A 16,616-nucleotide genomic window follows, 5' to 3' on the forward strand; every position below is an offset into this window, starting at 1 on the left:
GGTTGATTTTCTACCGTGTGCCAAAAGGTCGCTGGTTTATTTCTGATTCCTAGTCAGGGTACATGCTCAAGTTTCGGGTTCTGTCCTGAATGGGAGGCAACTGATCACTGTTTCTCTCTCTTTTCCTAAAATCAATAAAAACATTAGAAAAAAAAAAGAATGGATGTGGGATTCTGACTTAATAGTTTGTTACTCACTGTAGCATATCCTGTTGTGTTGTTTACATTCATGTAATTACCATACTCAAGTAGTGGTGTACTCTAACCGGATGAGAACTATGCTTTCATTGTAATTTGAAGTCCAAGAGTTGTCATTTGTTTTTATGGTAAATCTGGAAATATTTTTATTAAAATTTATAATTCATGTCAATGTTTTCTAGTTTTGGAGTGTCAACAGATTCCAGTGTCTTATCACTTGTATGATTCCAGAACTTTTTTTTTTTTTACATTTAGTATTTTTATTGAGATTGTGTTGAAAGGTATTCATACATCCAAGGCACTATTAGTAATATAATGATTCCAGACCATTTTGTTCACAGTTGACATGCTATTCCCAAGAGGCCTGCACAAAACATTTTTTGTATTAAGAGTCTGTCTTTGGCCAAGTGGTTTTTTTCTTGTTGTTTTTTAAAAAAATATATTTTTATTGATTTCAGAGAGGAAGAGAGAGGGAGAGAGAGATAGAAACATCAATGATGAAAGAATCATTGATCAGCTGCTTCCTACATGTTCCCTACTGGGGATTGAGCCCATAACCCAGGCATGTGCCCTTGACTGGAATCAAACCTGGACCCTTCAGTGTTCAGGTCGATGCTCGATTCACTGAGCCAAACCAGCTAGGGACAAATGTTTTTTATATTAAAGCTGATAGGTGGCTAATTAAACATTTATATGTATGTACAAATTCTGTTTGTGGAGTATAGCCCTTTATTGACTTACAAGTCTTATTTCAGTACTTTTCTGGCATAAAATTACCCTTTAATCTTTTAAGTGGCTATGTGATGGTTAATCAGATTCTTTTGCTATAATTTACTGTACTATTCCCTGATCTGGAGAGGCACCATACAGTATGCTATAGTTGGCTATAGAATAGTAGATAAAAATAGGCTGGGAATCCAGACCCCATTTCAAGTCCTAGATTTTGGCTACTTAATCTCTTTAACTTTACATGCGCATACCCTTTTATAAGCTTTGATAATTAGGGATATTATATTAACATTTTTAAACTATAAAAATATTTTTGTAAGCTTGAATTTTAAAAATTGCTAGAAAAGACATTGTTTATCTTATATTGCAGAAATGGTTATTTCTTGAAATAATACAGACAGGTTTTAACAAAAATCTCAATTTTGAAAAATTAGTTCCTACTCTCTTCATAGACTTCTGAAAAATCTTATCAAACATATTTATTATATTATTTTATAAAGGTATGTTTGGAATTTTACCAAACTATACAAAATTTGTATATATTGATTTTAACATTAAAACTCAGTTTACATTAAGCTATTAATGCCACTTATTACCTGAATAGTCTCCCATAAATAGTTCTTGAATTGATCATCATACAGTTTTAATTCCAACATTTATGAGTTCAACTGAAGGTTTGAAATTATTGTTATTATTATTAATATCTACTTAATAATTTCAGTAATCATTATTAATCCTAAGAATTAGGAAACTATTTTGTTCCCAAGGAGTTTGCATGGAATAGGTAGATATATAGGCTTTATTTCAAAATGCAAAACAAAAGCCCTTGGTTTGAGATTGTCCTGCTTTATATCTATTCCTGACCCTTTTCAAAGAAGTAGAAATACTTTCAGTAGCACTCTATGTATTTGGTCTCTAAGAGAGCCAAGCAGAATAGGCTATGTAGCTGTTTTTTTCTAAAGCCAGATTACAGCAAAATTAACTAGCAGTTTTATGTGTAAAATTTAAAAGAAGTAATCAGCAATGTATTTTTTGATGGAAGGACACAACTTTACCTAAGATATACTATTACCAAAAAAATTGAATGTCAGTCAGATCAAGTCTCTCCAGATAAAACTGCTAATTTTTAGTATAATCAGAGGACAGAAAATGTTAACTGCACCATTGGATGGGATGCATGCCACACCACATGCCACATGGAAAACTCTACAGGATCGAAGTTCCAGTTTTTCAGCAAAGAGAGGACAAGGGAAAAATTTAAAAGATGTAGGAGGAGCCTACAGATGTATCAGTTAATTGCATTGTATAGTTTTTATTTGGATCTAGTTTCAAGCAAACTGCACAAATTATGAAAGCAAAAAGGAAAACAATCTTTCATAACATTTATGAGAAATTGTAAATTTGACGACTGTCTGGGTATTTGATATTGAGGAGTTATTTTTTTAGGATATGATAATGGCATTATGTGTATGTGGCTTATTTTCTTTTTGAAATGCATATGAGTGAAATGTTAAATTGTCTGAAATTTGCTTGTATCTAATTTTGGTAGAGAGAGGGAATGCTTGGAGATCTAGATGAAATGAGATTGACCATAATGGATAATATTGAAGCTAGGTGCTGGGTATGTGGAAGTTTGGTCTTTTTTTTTAGATAATCTGTTTGAAATTTCCAAATAGAAAGCTCACAAAAAGTTTTTAGGTTAAAACTTGTTTTTCAATTTTTGCTACTTGATTACCAATTAGTAGGGCTACTTAAGTGGTCATGCAGGTTTTGGTCTGACTTGTGGGCTGTGAAGACTTTTTCTGAATGATCCAGATAATTTTATTGAGATTAAAACCTTAGCATCATTTTCAGATGTTGATGCTTTATTAATAGCTCCCTGACTACATCAGTGTTACATCGTATATTTCTGATGTAATTTTTTATCACTTATAATGTTACTTATGAAAGCATGTGGTTTTCTATGTATTTTTTCAGTACTTCTTTGGGGTTTGTGAATTAGAGTTACAGAGTCTTTATTTTGTGCATAGCACATGCTAGGAGGTTGAGCAATTTTGGAACATCAACAATATTATGAGATATTATAATCTAGTTTAAATAACTTTTATTTTGTGTGCTGTTTGTGTAAATACATTTTTAGCTGTGGCTGAATTCACAGAAGCAGATGAAGCAATGGCAGAGCTCGCAATTGCTGACAATGTTTTCCTGTTCCTCACTGAATCCGTAGTGGTGTCAGAAAACTTCTATCAGGATGAATTTTATATTCGTAGAATCCACAATCTCACCACAGATTTCCTTGCACTTATGCCAATGAAGGTAGGTGGAATTAATTTAGGATGAGTAAAAAGTAGTAGAAGAATTTTATAAAATAATTTAAAACTTATTACTAAACTAATCTTATGTTTTAGACCAGTGATGGCGAACCTATGACACGCGTGTTAGAGGTGACACGCGAACTCATTTTTTTTTGGTTGATTTTTCTTTGTTAAATGGCACTTAAATATATAAAATAAATATCAAAAATATGACTTTTTTTACTATGGTTGCAAATATCAAAAAATTTCTATATGTGAGACGGCACCAGAGTTAAGTTAGGGTTTTTCAAAATGCTGACACGCCGAGCTCAAAAGGTTTGCCATCACTGTTTTAGACACTAATAAAACTTTTAATATAGGTTAAAATTTGTAGCAGTTGTGTTACAACTTGTGAATTAGTATGGCAGTGAAATAATAAAACCTGTTAACTGAGAATAAGCTAAAAAATATTTCACATTGAGAATGATTTATAATGAGAAAGTAGTAGTTAAATGAAAATGATTGTATGGGTAGAAAATTATTAATACCTTGCTACCCTAGGGATTGATGCTAAGTTGCCTTATGTATATTTTTATACATGATTTGGAAGGCATAGAGGAAAATCTCGTTTCATAGATAATTATTTAGACTCTTTTTAAAAAATATGTATTTTTATTGATTTCAGAGAGGAAGGGAGAGGGAGAGAGAGATAGAAACATAAATGTTGAGAGAGAAATATTGATCGGCGGCCTCCTGCATGCTGCCTACTGGGGATTGAGCCTGAAACCCTGGCATGTGCCCTTAACTAGAATTGAACCCAGGACCCTTCAGTCCATAGGTCAACGCTCTATCCACTGAGCCAAACCAGCAAGTGCTAGATTCTCAATTATCCTATATAATAAAGAGCTAATATGCTAATTAGACCGAACAGCAGAACGAAGTCCAGAGGACCTTCTGGAAGACGTCTGGACAACCTTCTGGATGAAGCGGGGCTGCGAGGGCTAAGCCCCTTGCACGAATTTCGTGCATTGGGCCTCTAGTAGTATATAAATGAGCTTTTGCATGGATACAGGTAACTTAATGGATTAAGGACATCAATACAAAAGCTATTTTTGAATAAAGGGCTTGATCCAAAAAAGATTTTTAGAGCAATCTCAGACAGGTCCTTCATAGCATATGCTCTGTGTGCCCTTTTGTTCCAAGAAAGCCATTAAGGTGGTGACAGGAAATAAAAGGAAGTAAAGTTCTATAAAATCACTTTTTGTGTTTGTCTATTAAAAAAAAAGCACTCTTAAAGAATCTACACTTGTAATGACATGTGTGTTCTGATATCATACCTTTTGAAAAACATAAGGCAAATTGAAAAAGTATCCATAAGGCAAGCAGTGCTTAATTATTTAATGAATCATGTTTGTTGAGTTTCTCATGTTGCCAGGTACTATTCTAGGAGTTGTGAAGAAGTCCAATAAGTAGGAGATTCATTTGCCTGCCAGCAAAGAATTTATAACGTAGTTGGAGAGATAAGATACATATACACAGAAAAACACAAGTACTAATAGTAAGTAAATGAGAAGTATAGGCACTAAATTACTATGGATTTATTTAAGCTAAGTATAGCTCATTTCGGACTAGAATAGTCAAGGAATACTTAACAGGTAGCTTGACCCTTCATCAACCTTGAAGGACTTGGTAGAATCACAGAATTTGGAATAGAAAGAAGCCTCCTAATCCTTTTAGTTTACATTTGCAGAAATGAAACCTTAGAAAGGTTAAGGCTTAAAGTTTTCCCTAATTAGTAGTACAACTGGGACTTTGGTTATGGAATAATAATGGTATCTGGAAATGAAGGATGAGAGTAATTTGATTAAACAGAATCATAAATGGCTTGGGTAGGATAAATAATGAATTTATTCACAATTCTGGGATACTATAATTTTAAAAAATAGACATAGGACTATTTAGGTTGTCTATTCTTAAATGAGCTTTGGTGGTTTGTGTCTGTCAGTGAATTTGTCCATTCAAAATGATTGCTATAAAGTTTTCCCTAATATTCTTGTATTACATTTTTCATGTGTATAGGATCTATGGTGATATTTTCTCTTTCAATCTTAATATTACTAATTTGTGTCTTCTCCCTTTGTTTCTTGTTTAACCTAGCTAGAGGTTTATCTATTTTATTGATTTGGCTTCATTAATTTTTTTATACTTTATTTCCCTGCTTTTAATTTTGCACTTTATTATATTATTCCTTTTGCTTTGGGTTTAATACAACCTCATTTTTCTTAAGGTAGAGGCTAAGATTATTGATTTGAAACCTTTTTTTCTAATATAAGCATTTAATGTTATATATTTATCTCAAGTTACTGCTTTAGCTGTGTCACAAATTTTGATACGTTGTATTTTCTTTTTTGTTCTATTTAATATATTTTCTATTTTTCCTTGAGACGTCTTTGATCAGTGGGTTGATAGTGCTGTACAAGTCTTTCATATCCATACTGATTGTCCGTGTACTTGTTCTATTGAATATTGAGAGAGGATTGTTGGAATCTCCAATTATAATTTTGGATTTATCTAGCTATATATTTTTTTTTAAGGAAGAAAGAGTTTCTTATTTCAGTTGGCATTTAGTACACACAAATGTTGTAAGGGAGTAGCTCTCAACCAGGGCTGTAATGTCCTTCAGAGTGTGTTTGGGAAATGAGTGGGACCAGTTTTGCTTGTTACATTAACTATCGCAGTGTTTTTGGTAGTTAGTAGATAGTCCAGTAAACCGTCCTTCATTGTTCAGGATAATCCAAACCAGTGAAGAAATGTCCTGCCCAAAATGTCAGTAATGTCTCCATTGAGAAACACTGTAAATAGACTCAACTTTTCTGTAGTGGAAAATACATTGAAATTTTAAGATACTATAAATTATGGATTTATTTACAATAAAATGTTTTCCATATTTCTTCATGTCATTAAAGTGGGATTGATATTTAAACCGTTTTTCTTTTATGTAATCACTTTCAAATGCCTGATTTCTTGCTTTCAGTATTGTTCACTTGTATAATAAATTTACTTCTTAAACCATATATAATACATTTGTTAGGTGAAGCAGTTGAGGAATCGGGCAGATGAAGACGCTCGAATGATTCATATGAGTATGCAGATGGGTAATGAGCCCCCCATTTCACTTAGAAGGGATCTGGAACATTTAATGCTCTTGGTAAGCCATTTTATTGGGTGGATTGTCATCTCCCTTCTTCCATTATTTTTTCTTTAACTTTGGAAAATTTTAGGTCGAATTTCTTAAGTGAATTCATTAAAAATGTAAATTTTTATTTAAAAGTAATTTTTGAGTTATAGACATTTTTCCATAGTTATGTTTACTCTTTGCAGATTGGTGAGCTATATAGAAAGAACCCTTTTAATTTGGAGCTTGCTTTGGAATATTGGTGTCCCTCAGAGCCTCTGCAGACTACCACCATCCTAGGTTCTTACCTTGGGGTGGCTCATCAGCGACCCCCTCAACGCCAGGTGAGCTCTTCCTTTTTCTACTCTGGGATGGTAATTGGGAGTCCTGAAAACGAAAAATGTTTTTGCCTGATGTTATTGCTGTTAACACAAATGGCCACTAATGTATAATCTTTAGAAATTTACACTTTTTCCTTTTAAAGGAAATTTGAAACTGTTAAATTTAAGTTCTCATTATTTTGGAGTTTATGTAGTCAGGCTTTTAGAACATACTAGGTAGGTATCAAATCCTTAGAGATGGGAAAGGTATCTAGTGTCTTTATGTGTAATTTCCTTGAATTTTATTAGTATTAGTCTGTCCTCCATAGGCATGGCACTAATCAATACACATTCTTAACAAGTTGGGGAAGATAGGAGCGGTACAAGTACTAAAGGAAGAAGCTTAGAAGTTATAATTGGTGACAAAGTGCATGTGAGTCAGTTGATAGTGTAGGAAAAGCTCATTTTTTACCCTACATTAACTAAAGTGTGACATGCTGTAGCAAATGAGACAGATTGCCACATCTGTCTTTGGGATTTCCTGTTCTAGCAGCTTTCATGTGTTTAATTTTCATTTATGCTAGAGTCCAGCATCAGATACCACTTCTTTTTACTGATTTCTTACATTTGTTTCTTATTTCTCTCCTTTAAAAATGTTTTAGAGAAGGATTTATTAAAATTCTAAGATATTACAAAAAACTTTATTGTGAAAATTCTTGAACATGGAAGAGAGATTAATTATAATGAACACCCAGCATCTTAATTTAATAGCTACTAACATCTTGTCATGTTTGGTTTATTTATTAGTGTTATTTTTTTCCTACTTTTATTTCGCTGGATTATTTTAAAGTAAATTATAGGCAGCATGACATTTCACTTCTCATTGGTTAAGTTAATAGCTCTTAAAAATAAGCCTGTTTTTTGTACGTACTTACAAAACCATTGTTACACCTAACAGATTTAACAGTAATTTCCAGAGATCTCTGCATTTTCAGTTCTGAGTTCCAACTAATGATTCTGAATAATATTTTTAGCTGTTGATAATAGATTTAAAGGATAAGTAAGGAAAAGCTAGTAAGTGAACTTGCAGGAGTGTAGGTATTGGCTGGAACACAAAACAAAATATGTTTATGCTACCATAAAATATTCTTTCAGGTTGCAGGTCTTTATACTAAATTTGATTGGAATTTAGTAACTCTGATTTCTAGGTATATCTTTGAATTTGCTGGTTAATTTTAGATGGGTAAGTTTCTTCAGTTGCTTTGCATATTTAGAATGTGAATAGTCTGATGTTCTGAGACATTGAGATATTTAAATTGCTAGTGGCAAGCTTAAAAAAACAAATTTTCATAAGTAGAATACCAGATTATTTTGGCTTTGGGGGCTTAAATCAGAGCACTTAATTAGTTTTAGTTAATATATAGTCTTTATTAGCTAGTCCCTGTTGCCTTAAATTTAAGATATGCTTTATGTAAACTAATGGTTTCTACCTATTTCAGGTTGTCTTGTCAAAGTTTGTTAGGCAAATGGGTGACCTGTTGCCTCCAACTATTTATATTCCTTATCTGAAAATGCTCCAGGGATTGGCCAATGGGCCCCAGTGTGCCCACTACTGTTTTAGCCTGCTCAAAGTCAATGGTAGTAGTCATGGTAAGAAAAATCTAGATGTTGTTTAAATTTGTTCTAACATTCTTGAGTTCAGTATTCCCCTTTCTATTAAAGAATATTGTTTATTTGTGATAGGTTCTACCAGGTGTATAAATTATTTTTATAATAACGGAAAGTAATACACAGTGGCTTTATACACATTGATGCCTTGATTATGTTCTCACAGGTTGGGGAATTTTACCATTTGCTTTATAAAATACAGTTCACTTTAAGAAATACAAATTAATATATAACAATTTTAAAGAACACATCTGGTGCTCAAAGCAAACTATATCCCCCTGCCACGTAATTTTGATGTCTTTAATGAGTGTGTGCCTTCTACATTTCTGTGCTTAATAGTTTTTCTTTCGACCCTCTCCCAGTTTCCTCATTTGATTTTCAGACTTGAGTCTGGTTAAGCTAAAAACACTGCAAAAGGGAAGAGAAAGAAATATTTATTAAACATCTGCTTTATTAGGTAGATATTATTACTTTCGTTTTATATGTGAGGAAATTGAGGTTTAGAGAAGTAATTTACCCAAAGTCACAAGTAATTGGGGAGCCATGTTTGGAAGTGTGATCTGCCTGGCTTGCTTGTCTTATATGCTGTGCTTTTGCTTCCAGCGCTTGGTATGTAATGAGCAGTGTCATTACAAATCTAGACTGTTAGTTATCTCTTTCTCTGAGAATTTAAACTCAACATTGGGGAATTTTTGGTGGGAGAAGTAGCCCTGTATAGTTACATGACAACACAGAGGAGCTCTCCTGGATATGAAGTAGATAACTGACATCCAAAGTAATTAATCTTTGCATTTACATGGGCACCACCCATTCCTAGACCTGAGGACAGATTAATCCAGAGTTCTAGCTCACAAGTGGATTTTACCCATTTAAAAAATATATATATTTTTATTGATTTCAGAGAGGAAGGAAGAGGGAAAGAGAGATAGAAACATCAGTGATGAGAGAGAATCATTGATTGGCTGCTTCTTGCACGCCCCCTACTGGCAATCGAGCCCAAAACCTGGGCATGTGCCCTGAACGGGAATTGAACCTGTGACCTCCTGGTTCATAGGTCAATGCTCAACCAATGAGCCATGCCAGTCGGGCCTAACCTATTTTCAACACACTACTTATCTAGGACAAAGACCACGTTTATTATTTTAAATTTGTTTTCTTCCTCCATTTCCAAGCGAGTTCTTAGACATTTTTGAAAGAAAATTCTGTGTTGTCTTTCTTTACAGTTGAAAATATTCAGGGAACAGGGGGCAGTCCTGTTTCCTGGGAACATTTTTTTCACTCCTTAATGCTTTACCATGAACACCTCCGGAAGGATCTTCCTAGTGCAGACAGTGTCCACTACCGCCACCTTCCTTCGCGTGGCATCACCCAGAAGGAGCAGGATGGACTGATTGCTTTTTTACAGCTCACGTCTACCATCATTACTTGGGTAAGTAACCCATCCACAGCATGAGAGTGTAATTTTATTGCTTTCTAGTACTGGGCATTTTAAGGAGTCCCCATATTGTTGTGTATTAAGCTTGTATATCACTACATTTATTACAAAATTTAGCACATATATAGAATTATGTTTTGTTGTTTTGTTTTATTTAGCTTTGTTTCTTATTTCATTTTATAACCCAGTCTTGATTTGGCTTTTTTCTATCCTTAGTTATAAGTGTTCTCTTCAGCTGGTTTTCAGGTTCTCAAGGATGGTGGTTCTGTAATTTAGTTGTAATTTTGATGTGGTTGTTGGAGAAGGTGAGCTCTGTGTTTACCTACTGTGCCATCTTTATGGGAAGCCTCCTATAGAATTTTGTTCTTCAGTTCTTTAGAAGATATAGTTATGGTAGTCCTGCTTATTGCCTTAAGCTTGTAAGAAAATAACAGCCTAGCCCTAACCGGTTTGGCTCAGTGGATAGAGCATTGGCCTGCGGACTGAAGGGTCCATGGTTTGTTTCCGGTCAAGGGCATGTACCTTAGTTTCGGGCACATCCCCAGTAGGAGGTGTGCAGGAGGCAGCTGATCGATGTTTCTCTCTCATCGATGTTTTTAACTCTCTATCCCTCTCCCCTCCTCTCTGTAAAAAATCAAGAAAATATATTAAAAAAAAAATAACAGCCTAAACCTGAAAGAAAATATTCATAAGGGCAAATAAAAATCAATTGTTGGGTGCTCATTCTTCTAGAGAATTTCCCTGCATAGGTGTGGATGTGTGTGTACATAAAGAATGTTTTTAAAATTATGGAGTGTTGTCCCATAATTAATTTCTTGTTGACACTATTACAGATGTCTCCATTCCCCCCTTTGCTCCATAAAGAATATTTTTAGCCCAGCCGGTGTTGCACAGTGGTTGAGCAATGAACCAGTAGGTCACAGTTCAATTCCAGGTCACTGATCATGGCGCATGCCTGGGTTGCAGGCTTGATCCCCAGTAGGGGGCATGCAGGAGGCAGCCAATCAGTGATTCTCTGTCATCATTGATGTTTCTATTCCTCTCTCCCTCTCCCTTCTTCTCTGAAATAAAAATATATTTTAAAAATTAAAAAAAGTATTTTTAATTAAAAAGAAAAGTTACTGAATTACTCTTCTTCTCTCTCCTTACACCAAGCCATCTTACCTGCCACTACCAAATTAGTCTTTGTAAAAATACATTATTTTCATTACATAATATCTCTGCTCAGAAGTCTCTTCTAGTGTTTCTATGATTCACCAGAGTAAAGAGAAGTTGCTCAGTCTGACATTCTAACTGAAGGATAGGAATAGTTTTTCTCCCCCCAACCCCCAATAATGCATAATATTATTAAACATCAAACATAATGTTATCCCTTGGCCAGGTGGCTCTGTTGATTGGAGTGTTGTCCCACACACTAAAAAGGTGGGGAGTTTGGTTCCTGGTCAGGGCATATACCTAGGTTTCGGGTTCCATCCCTGGCCCAGGTTGGGGTGTGTGTGGGAGGCAACCTATCAATGTTCCTTTCTTATATCAGTGTTTTTCTTCCCCACTCCTCTTTCTTTATCTCTCTCTCTCTCTTCCCCCAACTTTCTTCTTTCTGAAATCAATAAAAACATATCCTTGGGTGAGGATTTTTTTAAAAAAGGTAATTACTTCTCATTGAATTAAAATGGAGTGATATTTGATACCATATATGTCAGTAAAGGACAAGTATTTATCCATTTATATATTGTATTACAAGTAGAATATATTACATTGTTTCAGAAAGGATTTAGAGTGCCTAGGTAAGATTTATGTGATAAATACATTTATCTCTGCATGTATTATTTTCCATGCTTAGGGCTGTAAAAGTAATTCTACAGAGGCTGTTTCTCTTCCATTCTTTACACTGACTGAGCTAGTGATCTGACTTGATCCATTGGTAGACTTCAAGCTTGAGCCACTGGCTTACCTTTATTTTAGGACGTATTAAGCCCGTGATGCAGATGCTAGACATTTGCGTGATTGCTGGTCATTTTTCTTAGTTTTTGTAAATGGAAAGTCTCTTGTTCTTTTTGTGTCCAATGCTCAGAGTGAAAATGCGCGTCTGGCACTCTGTGAACATCCTCAGTGGACCCCTGTGGTGGTGATTCTGGGACTCCTGCAATGCAGTATTCCCCCTGTTCTGAAAGCCGAACTACTGAGGACACTGGCAGCTTTTGGCAAGTCGCCCGAGATCGCTGCTTTCCTCTGGCAGTCGTTGGAATACACTCAGGTAGTGTTATGAGCTCCTATATTCATTTACATTAGTTTAGTTTGGAAAGTGAGGCTTGATAATATTATAGAAGCAAGAGCATCCAACTTGAAACTTATAATATACCATGAACTTCTCAAGTAGAAAGTTACCATTTCCATCCTGAGCATTAGAAAGTAATAGGCTTGGTTTTTCCTCTTGGATCTGTGACAACTTTACTAGGTTACTGGAGACTGGTTCTTCTCTTAAGACTTAGTTTTTCAGTTTAAGAGATTAATGAATGGACAAAATTCCTCAACCCTGTCTTTGAGACCAGGATGATAATAAGCCTTCAGAAGTCATCTAAACTCATTAAATGTGGGGAGTGCCTATTTTTCTTTTCTTTAGATGTAAGCCATATTGGAATTTTTCTGTCAAGGTATACCGTAGTTATTCTATATGTGGTAAAAGAAATTAAGGATGGACTATACAGAGGTACATTTGCGTGATTGCTAGGAAAATGGTTGGATGGACTTTGTGTTTGTTTTAGAAGTAGTACAACATAAGGAGGGCCTGTGAATCTAACACATTATTCGTAGAAGCAACTGTTTGGAAGCAGTAAACTATTCTAATTATGTTCTAACATGTGTCCTGAAGATGTTAATGAGACAGTTCTGTCCTTAGAGAAAGACTTTTTTTAAAGACCTCCACCTAATAGTATATTCTTAACTTGCAAGACAGTTAAGTAGCTTGACATGAAATATAATTACTTATACCATAGACTATGTTTGCCTCTAGCAAGGTCAGGACAGAACATCTTAACTCAAAACTCTGCCAACATAAGAAACCTATTCTGAACAAGTGTACTTAGTTTTCTAGAACACTGGTGAGATTTCATCCCATGAATCCTTTTAAAATTCATTCCTCAAATATCTGAGAGGAAATTTGAAGAAAACATATCTTGTGTGCACTTAGAAATGACCAGTTTTCTGAAGCCCAGGTAACTGGAAGTTCTGCCGGACCACGACACAATTGCTAATGGAAGTCCATGGAGACTTCTCAGTTGTCAGTTCTGATTGACATTGTCAGATATGTGGATGTGGTGGATGGGGATATGACTATTACATCGCAAAGCCATTACTTTTCATTGGTAAATGAGGAATGCTCCTAACTTCTTATTTTTATTATTTTAAGATACTGCAGACCGTAAGGGTTCCAAGCCAGAGGCAAGCTGTTGGTATAGAGGTAAAGTTTTCCTTTTAGTTTGAATGCTATATTTATACAATCACATGATTCACTAGGAATTATTCTTACACTATTAAGTTTCTATAGTTTTCCAATTTAATGTATTTTCATTTGAAGGGTTTACTGGTCAGTGTTGAAACTTTTAATAAAAAGAACTAAAGTACTTTAGGTTTCAGCATTGGAAAAGGATGTTACATGGCAGCCATCCAGACTGAAAATTTGATTTGAACTCAATTTAATTAGGTTACTTGAGTCAACCTGAATGGGACTTTGTTTCTTTTTTTCTCTCTCTTTGCTCCCTCTCTTTCTTAAAGAAACACTTAAGATTTCTACTTTCACTTCAAAGTTGGAAACAATATGTGAGAATTTGAAATCCTCCCATGTGATTGATCTAGATTCATGTACTAGTAATACTTTGTATCGCTTCCTGGGCTTTTGGCTAAAATTAAGTATATAATACTTTTGTGTTTCTTTCTTTAAATGAATAATGGTAATAATCTGTTTTGCGTGTTTTGGTGTGATATTTTAACAATAGTGAGTTAATGTCTGCAAAGTGCTTGGCACCTTATAGCACCTTATAACATATTTTTATGTTATCGATTTTTCTTTCTTTTTCTTTGGAAGGTTGAACTAAATGAAATAGAATCCCGGTGTGAAGAATACCCGTTGACACGGGCCTTTTGCCAGCTTATTAGTACTCTGGTGGAGAGCTCATTTCCTTCTAATTTGGGTGCCGGACTGAGGCCCCCTGGCTTTGATCCTTATTTGCAGTTCCTTAGAGATTCTGTGTTTCTCCGATTCCGCACAAGAGCTTACCGGAGGGCAGCTGAAAAGGTTACGTTCAGAGAAAAACTTTTTTTCTCCTTATTCATTTATTGCTACTTTTTCTATTAAAGGTATAAGATACTACAGATTCATTTTAGCTTTTGCAAGTTAGTTAGCTTCACAGTCTTAATACTGAAATGTCTATGGTCTGATTAGTGTATATGCATTAAAAATAATTTTGGGCATTAAAACCAAAGCACTGACTTGTAGTGATCAGTAATTTAATTGCTATGAATTCACAGTCATTAATGTCCTTAATTGAACAAACTTTGACCAAAATGAAACCAAAAATGTTACACCTTTGTCAGTTGAAAACACTATTTTTTATAGGAATGATTTAGGTTAGGGATCGAAATAAGTTTAAACTTGCACCAATTTATTTTGATTAGTAGCACTTCTGGCTTAGTGGGAAAGTGTGCTATGATCCATTTAAGTGTCTGCCATGGATAGAAGCTGAGGGAGCATTGATATTTATGCACATTAGCTCTGGTTGCAGCACAATCACAACTGAATTTATCGTTTTTATCATCTTATGTAACTCCAATTTTAGTGTGAGGCAGGTACTACTAATATTCCCATTTTACAGATGGAGGCTTAGCAAACAAGGTTAAGGAACTTGCCTATGGTCCAGAACAAGGATTTGAACCTAGGAGTCTGCTTCCAGATCTAGGCATTACCCACTAAACTATGTAAGAGACCTTTCCAGGTTCTGACATAATTCACTTTAGTTTATTGCTTCTTGGCCTTTTGGCTAAGATCAAGCATAGTAATTCACTTTAGTTTATAATACTGTTTATTGCCTCACAGAATATCCTCACATGTATCTTGTAGGTACATTTCTACCTTATTTTTAAAGTTTGCTGTTTTTGAACCTATTGGGTTTTTTTTTTGTATTAATGATTATAAGATTTAAGTTTATGCTCATTTGGGACAGTTCGGAAAAATATAGAAAAATATAAGACATTACATCATTAGTAATCCTGGTGCCAAAGGAAAGATAACTACTTTGTCTTTATCCTATGCAGATGTACTTAAGTTGAGATAATTAATTACGTTAGTTTTATTGTTTTGGCCACTAAACCATAAGAGGATTTTTTTATGTGTTAATAATAATTGAAAACAGTCTTTTTAATGACTGCATAATTATTACTTTTATCTAGCATAGTTTAGTCATTGCCTTATCACTAAATATAGTTTGTTTCCAATTAAGTCCCAGGTAACTGAAGTTTTGGGTTTTTTTGGTCAATGGCTTCATAATTTTTGCTTCTCATGTAGCAAAAATAAACATCAAGAGGGGTATACATTTTATTAGGCTCTAGAATTACCTTGGTAACATATATTCCCTTAATGGATAAAACAATAGTAGTAATTATGACTCATTCATAAAAGTTATTTTGATGGCTAATGGGTGCTGATAATTGCAATCTCTTTAACAAAGTGTCCTGATATTTTTTTGGGCATTTGTTTTAAATATCTTATTTTTCTTTTCTTAAAAAGGTCATTATGACCTAAGTGTTCAGAGCTTTAGTCAGCCATGCCCTTATGGGTGTTCCTACTCTTCGCCCATGCATGTCTGCATTTCAAGTGCTGCTGCGTTCCCTAGCCATCATTAATTTCAGTTCCTCCCCAACATTTTTACCCCAAGAAAATTTCCCTCAGTTTTGTGAATTGATTTCACTTGAGTGTCTTCTTCAGGTTCAACTTCAGCACGATATTTTACAACACTGGCTTCTCACAAAAACAGTGCTTTGGATTGAGATAGCTTGATAAATGTGTAGAGTGTTAGAGGCAATGTGTATGTTTTCAGTCCTGAAATCGATTATTATGTGGTGATAAACCTTTTTTATTTAAATAAATGATCTTAAAATTTTTGGAAATATAGAAAAAGTGAATAACTTTAAAATAGTAGTTTAAAAAAATCATGATATAGTCCCAATTCCCAAAGTCAGCCTTGATAAAATTATGTGCAATGAAAATAATAATCTATAAAACAAATCTGTGTATAATTACCAAATTCAGCCTTTTAAAAATCCTATGCAATTTTTAAAATAAAGTTTTAATTTTACTGTTTGTACTATTGTATATTTCCTTTGGCATAAATATTTTTTCTTTCTGTTACATAGTTTTTAAATTATTTTTAACAAAGAGGTGATGATGGATTCTTTTGGGGCAAGCCTAGCAGTGATTATGTCTCGTTAACATCTTTGGAGAGAGCCACAGGATAGCACACTGGTCTGGGATTAGAAGTTCAGGGCTTGACCTCCCACATGTTTGCTGCCAAGCTTTATGGTCTCGTGGAAACCATTCACTCACTTCACCCGGGAAATACGGGTGATTAGAGGAGATGATTTCTCAGATCTTTTCCCGATGAGATTCTTAGAGAATATGTGTCCAAATTGGATGTTAATTATAAATGGACTGTGACTAGATATTAAGTGCTTTAGATTTGCTAATGAAGCCCAAATATCAGGTGTAGAAACATTTCTTTAAAAATAATACTTTTACAAATGTTTACC

General features: G+C 34.4%; 1 protein-coding gene across 1 annotated transcript in view; it reads left to right on the forward strand.

Moving 5' to 3' along the window:
* Positions 1–16,616, forward strand: part of NUP205 (nucleoporin 205) — an 82,556-nt gene that overhangs the window by 18,705 nt on the left and 47,235 nt on the right. The window contains exons 8-15 of the mRNA XM_070423964.1: positions 3,067–3,242; positions 6,312–6,428; positions 6,602–6,739; positions 8,215–8,365; positions 9,607–9,812; positions 11,890–12,072; positions 13,225–13,275; positions 13,900–14,109. Of these exons, the coding sequence (XP_070280065.1) occupies positions 3,067–3,242; positions 6,312–6,428; positions 6,602–6,739; positions 8,215–8,365; positions 9,607–9,812; positions 11,890–12,072; positions 13,225–13,275; positions 13,900–14,109 (1,232 nt within the window). The remainder of the gene's footprint in view (positions 1–3,066; positions 3,243–6,311; positions 6,429–6,601; positions 6,740–8,214; positions 8,366–9,606; positions 9,813–11,889; positions 12,073–13,224; positions 13,276–13,899; positions 14,110–16,616) is intronic.

The sequence above is a fragment of the Myotis yumanensis genome, unplaced genomic scaffold, assembly GCF_028538775.1.
Source record: "Myotis yumanensis isolate MYYU_CA2020_CCGP unplaced genomic scaffold, mMyoYum1.0.hap1 SCAF_9, whole genome shotgun sequence".
In the NCBI taxonomy this organism is placed as follows: domain Eukaryota; kingdom Metazoa; phylum Chordata; class Mammalia; order Chiroptera; family Vespertilionidae; genus Myotis; species Myotis yumanensis.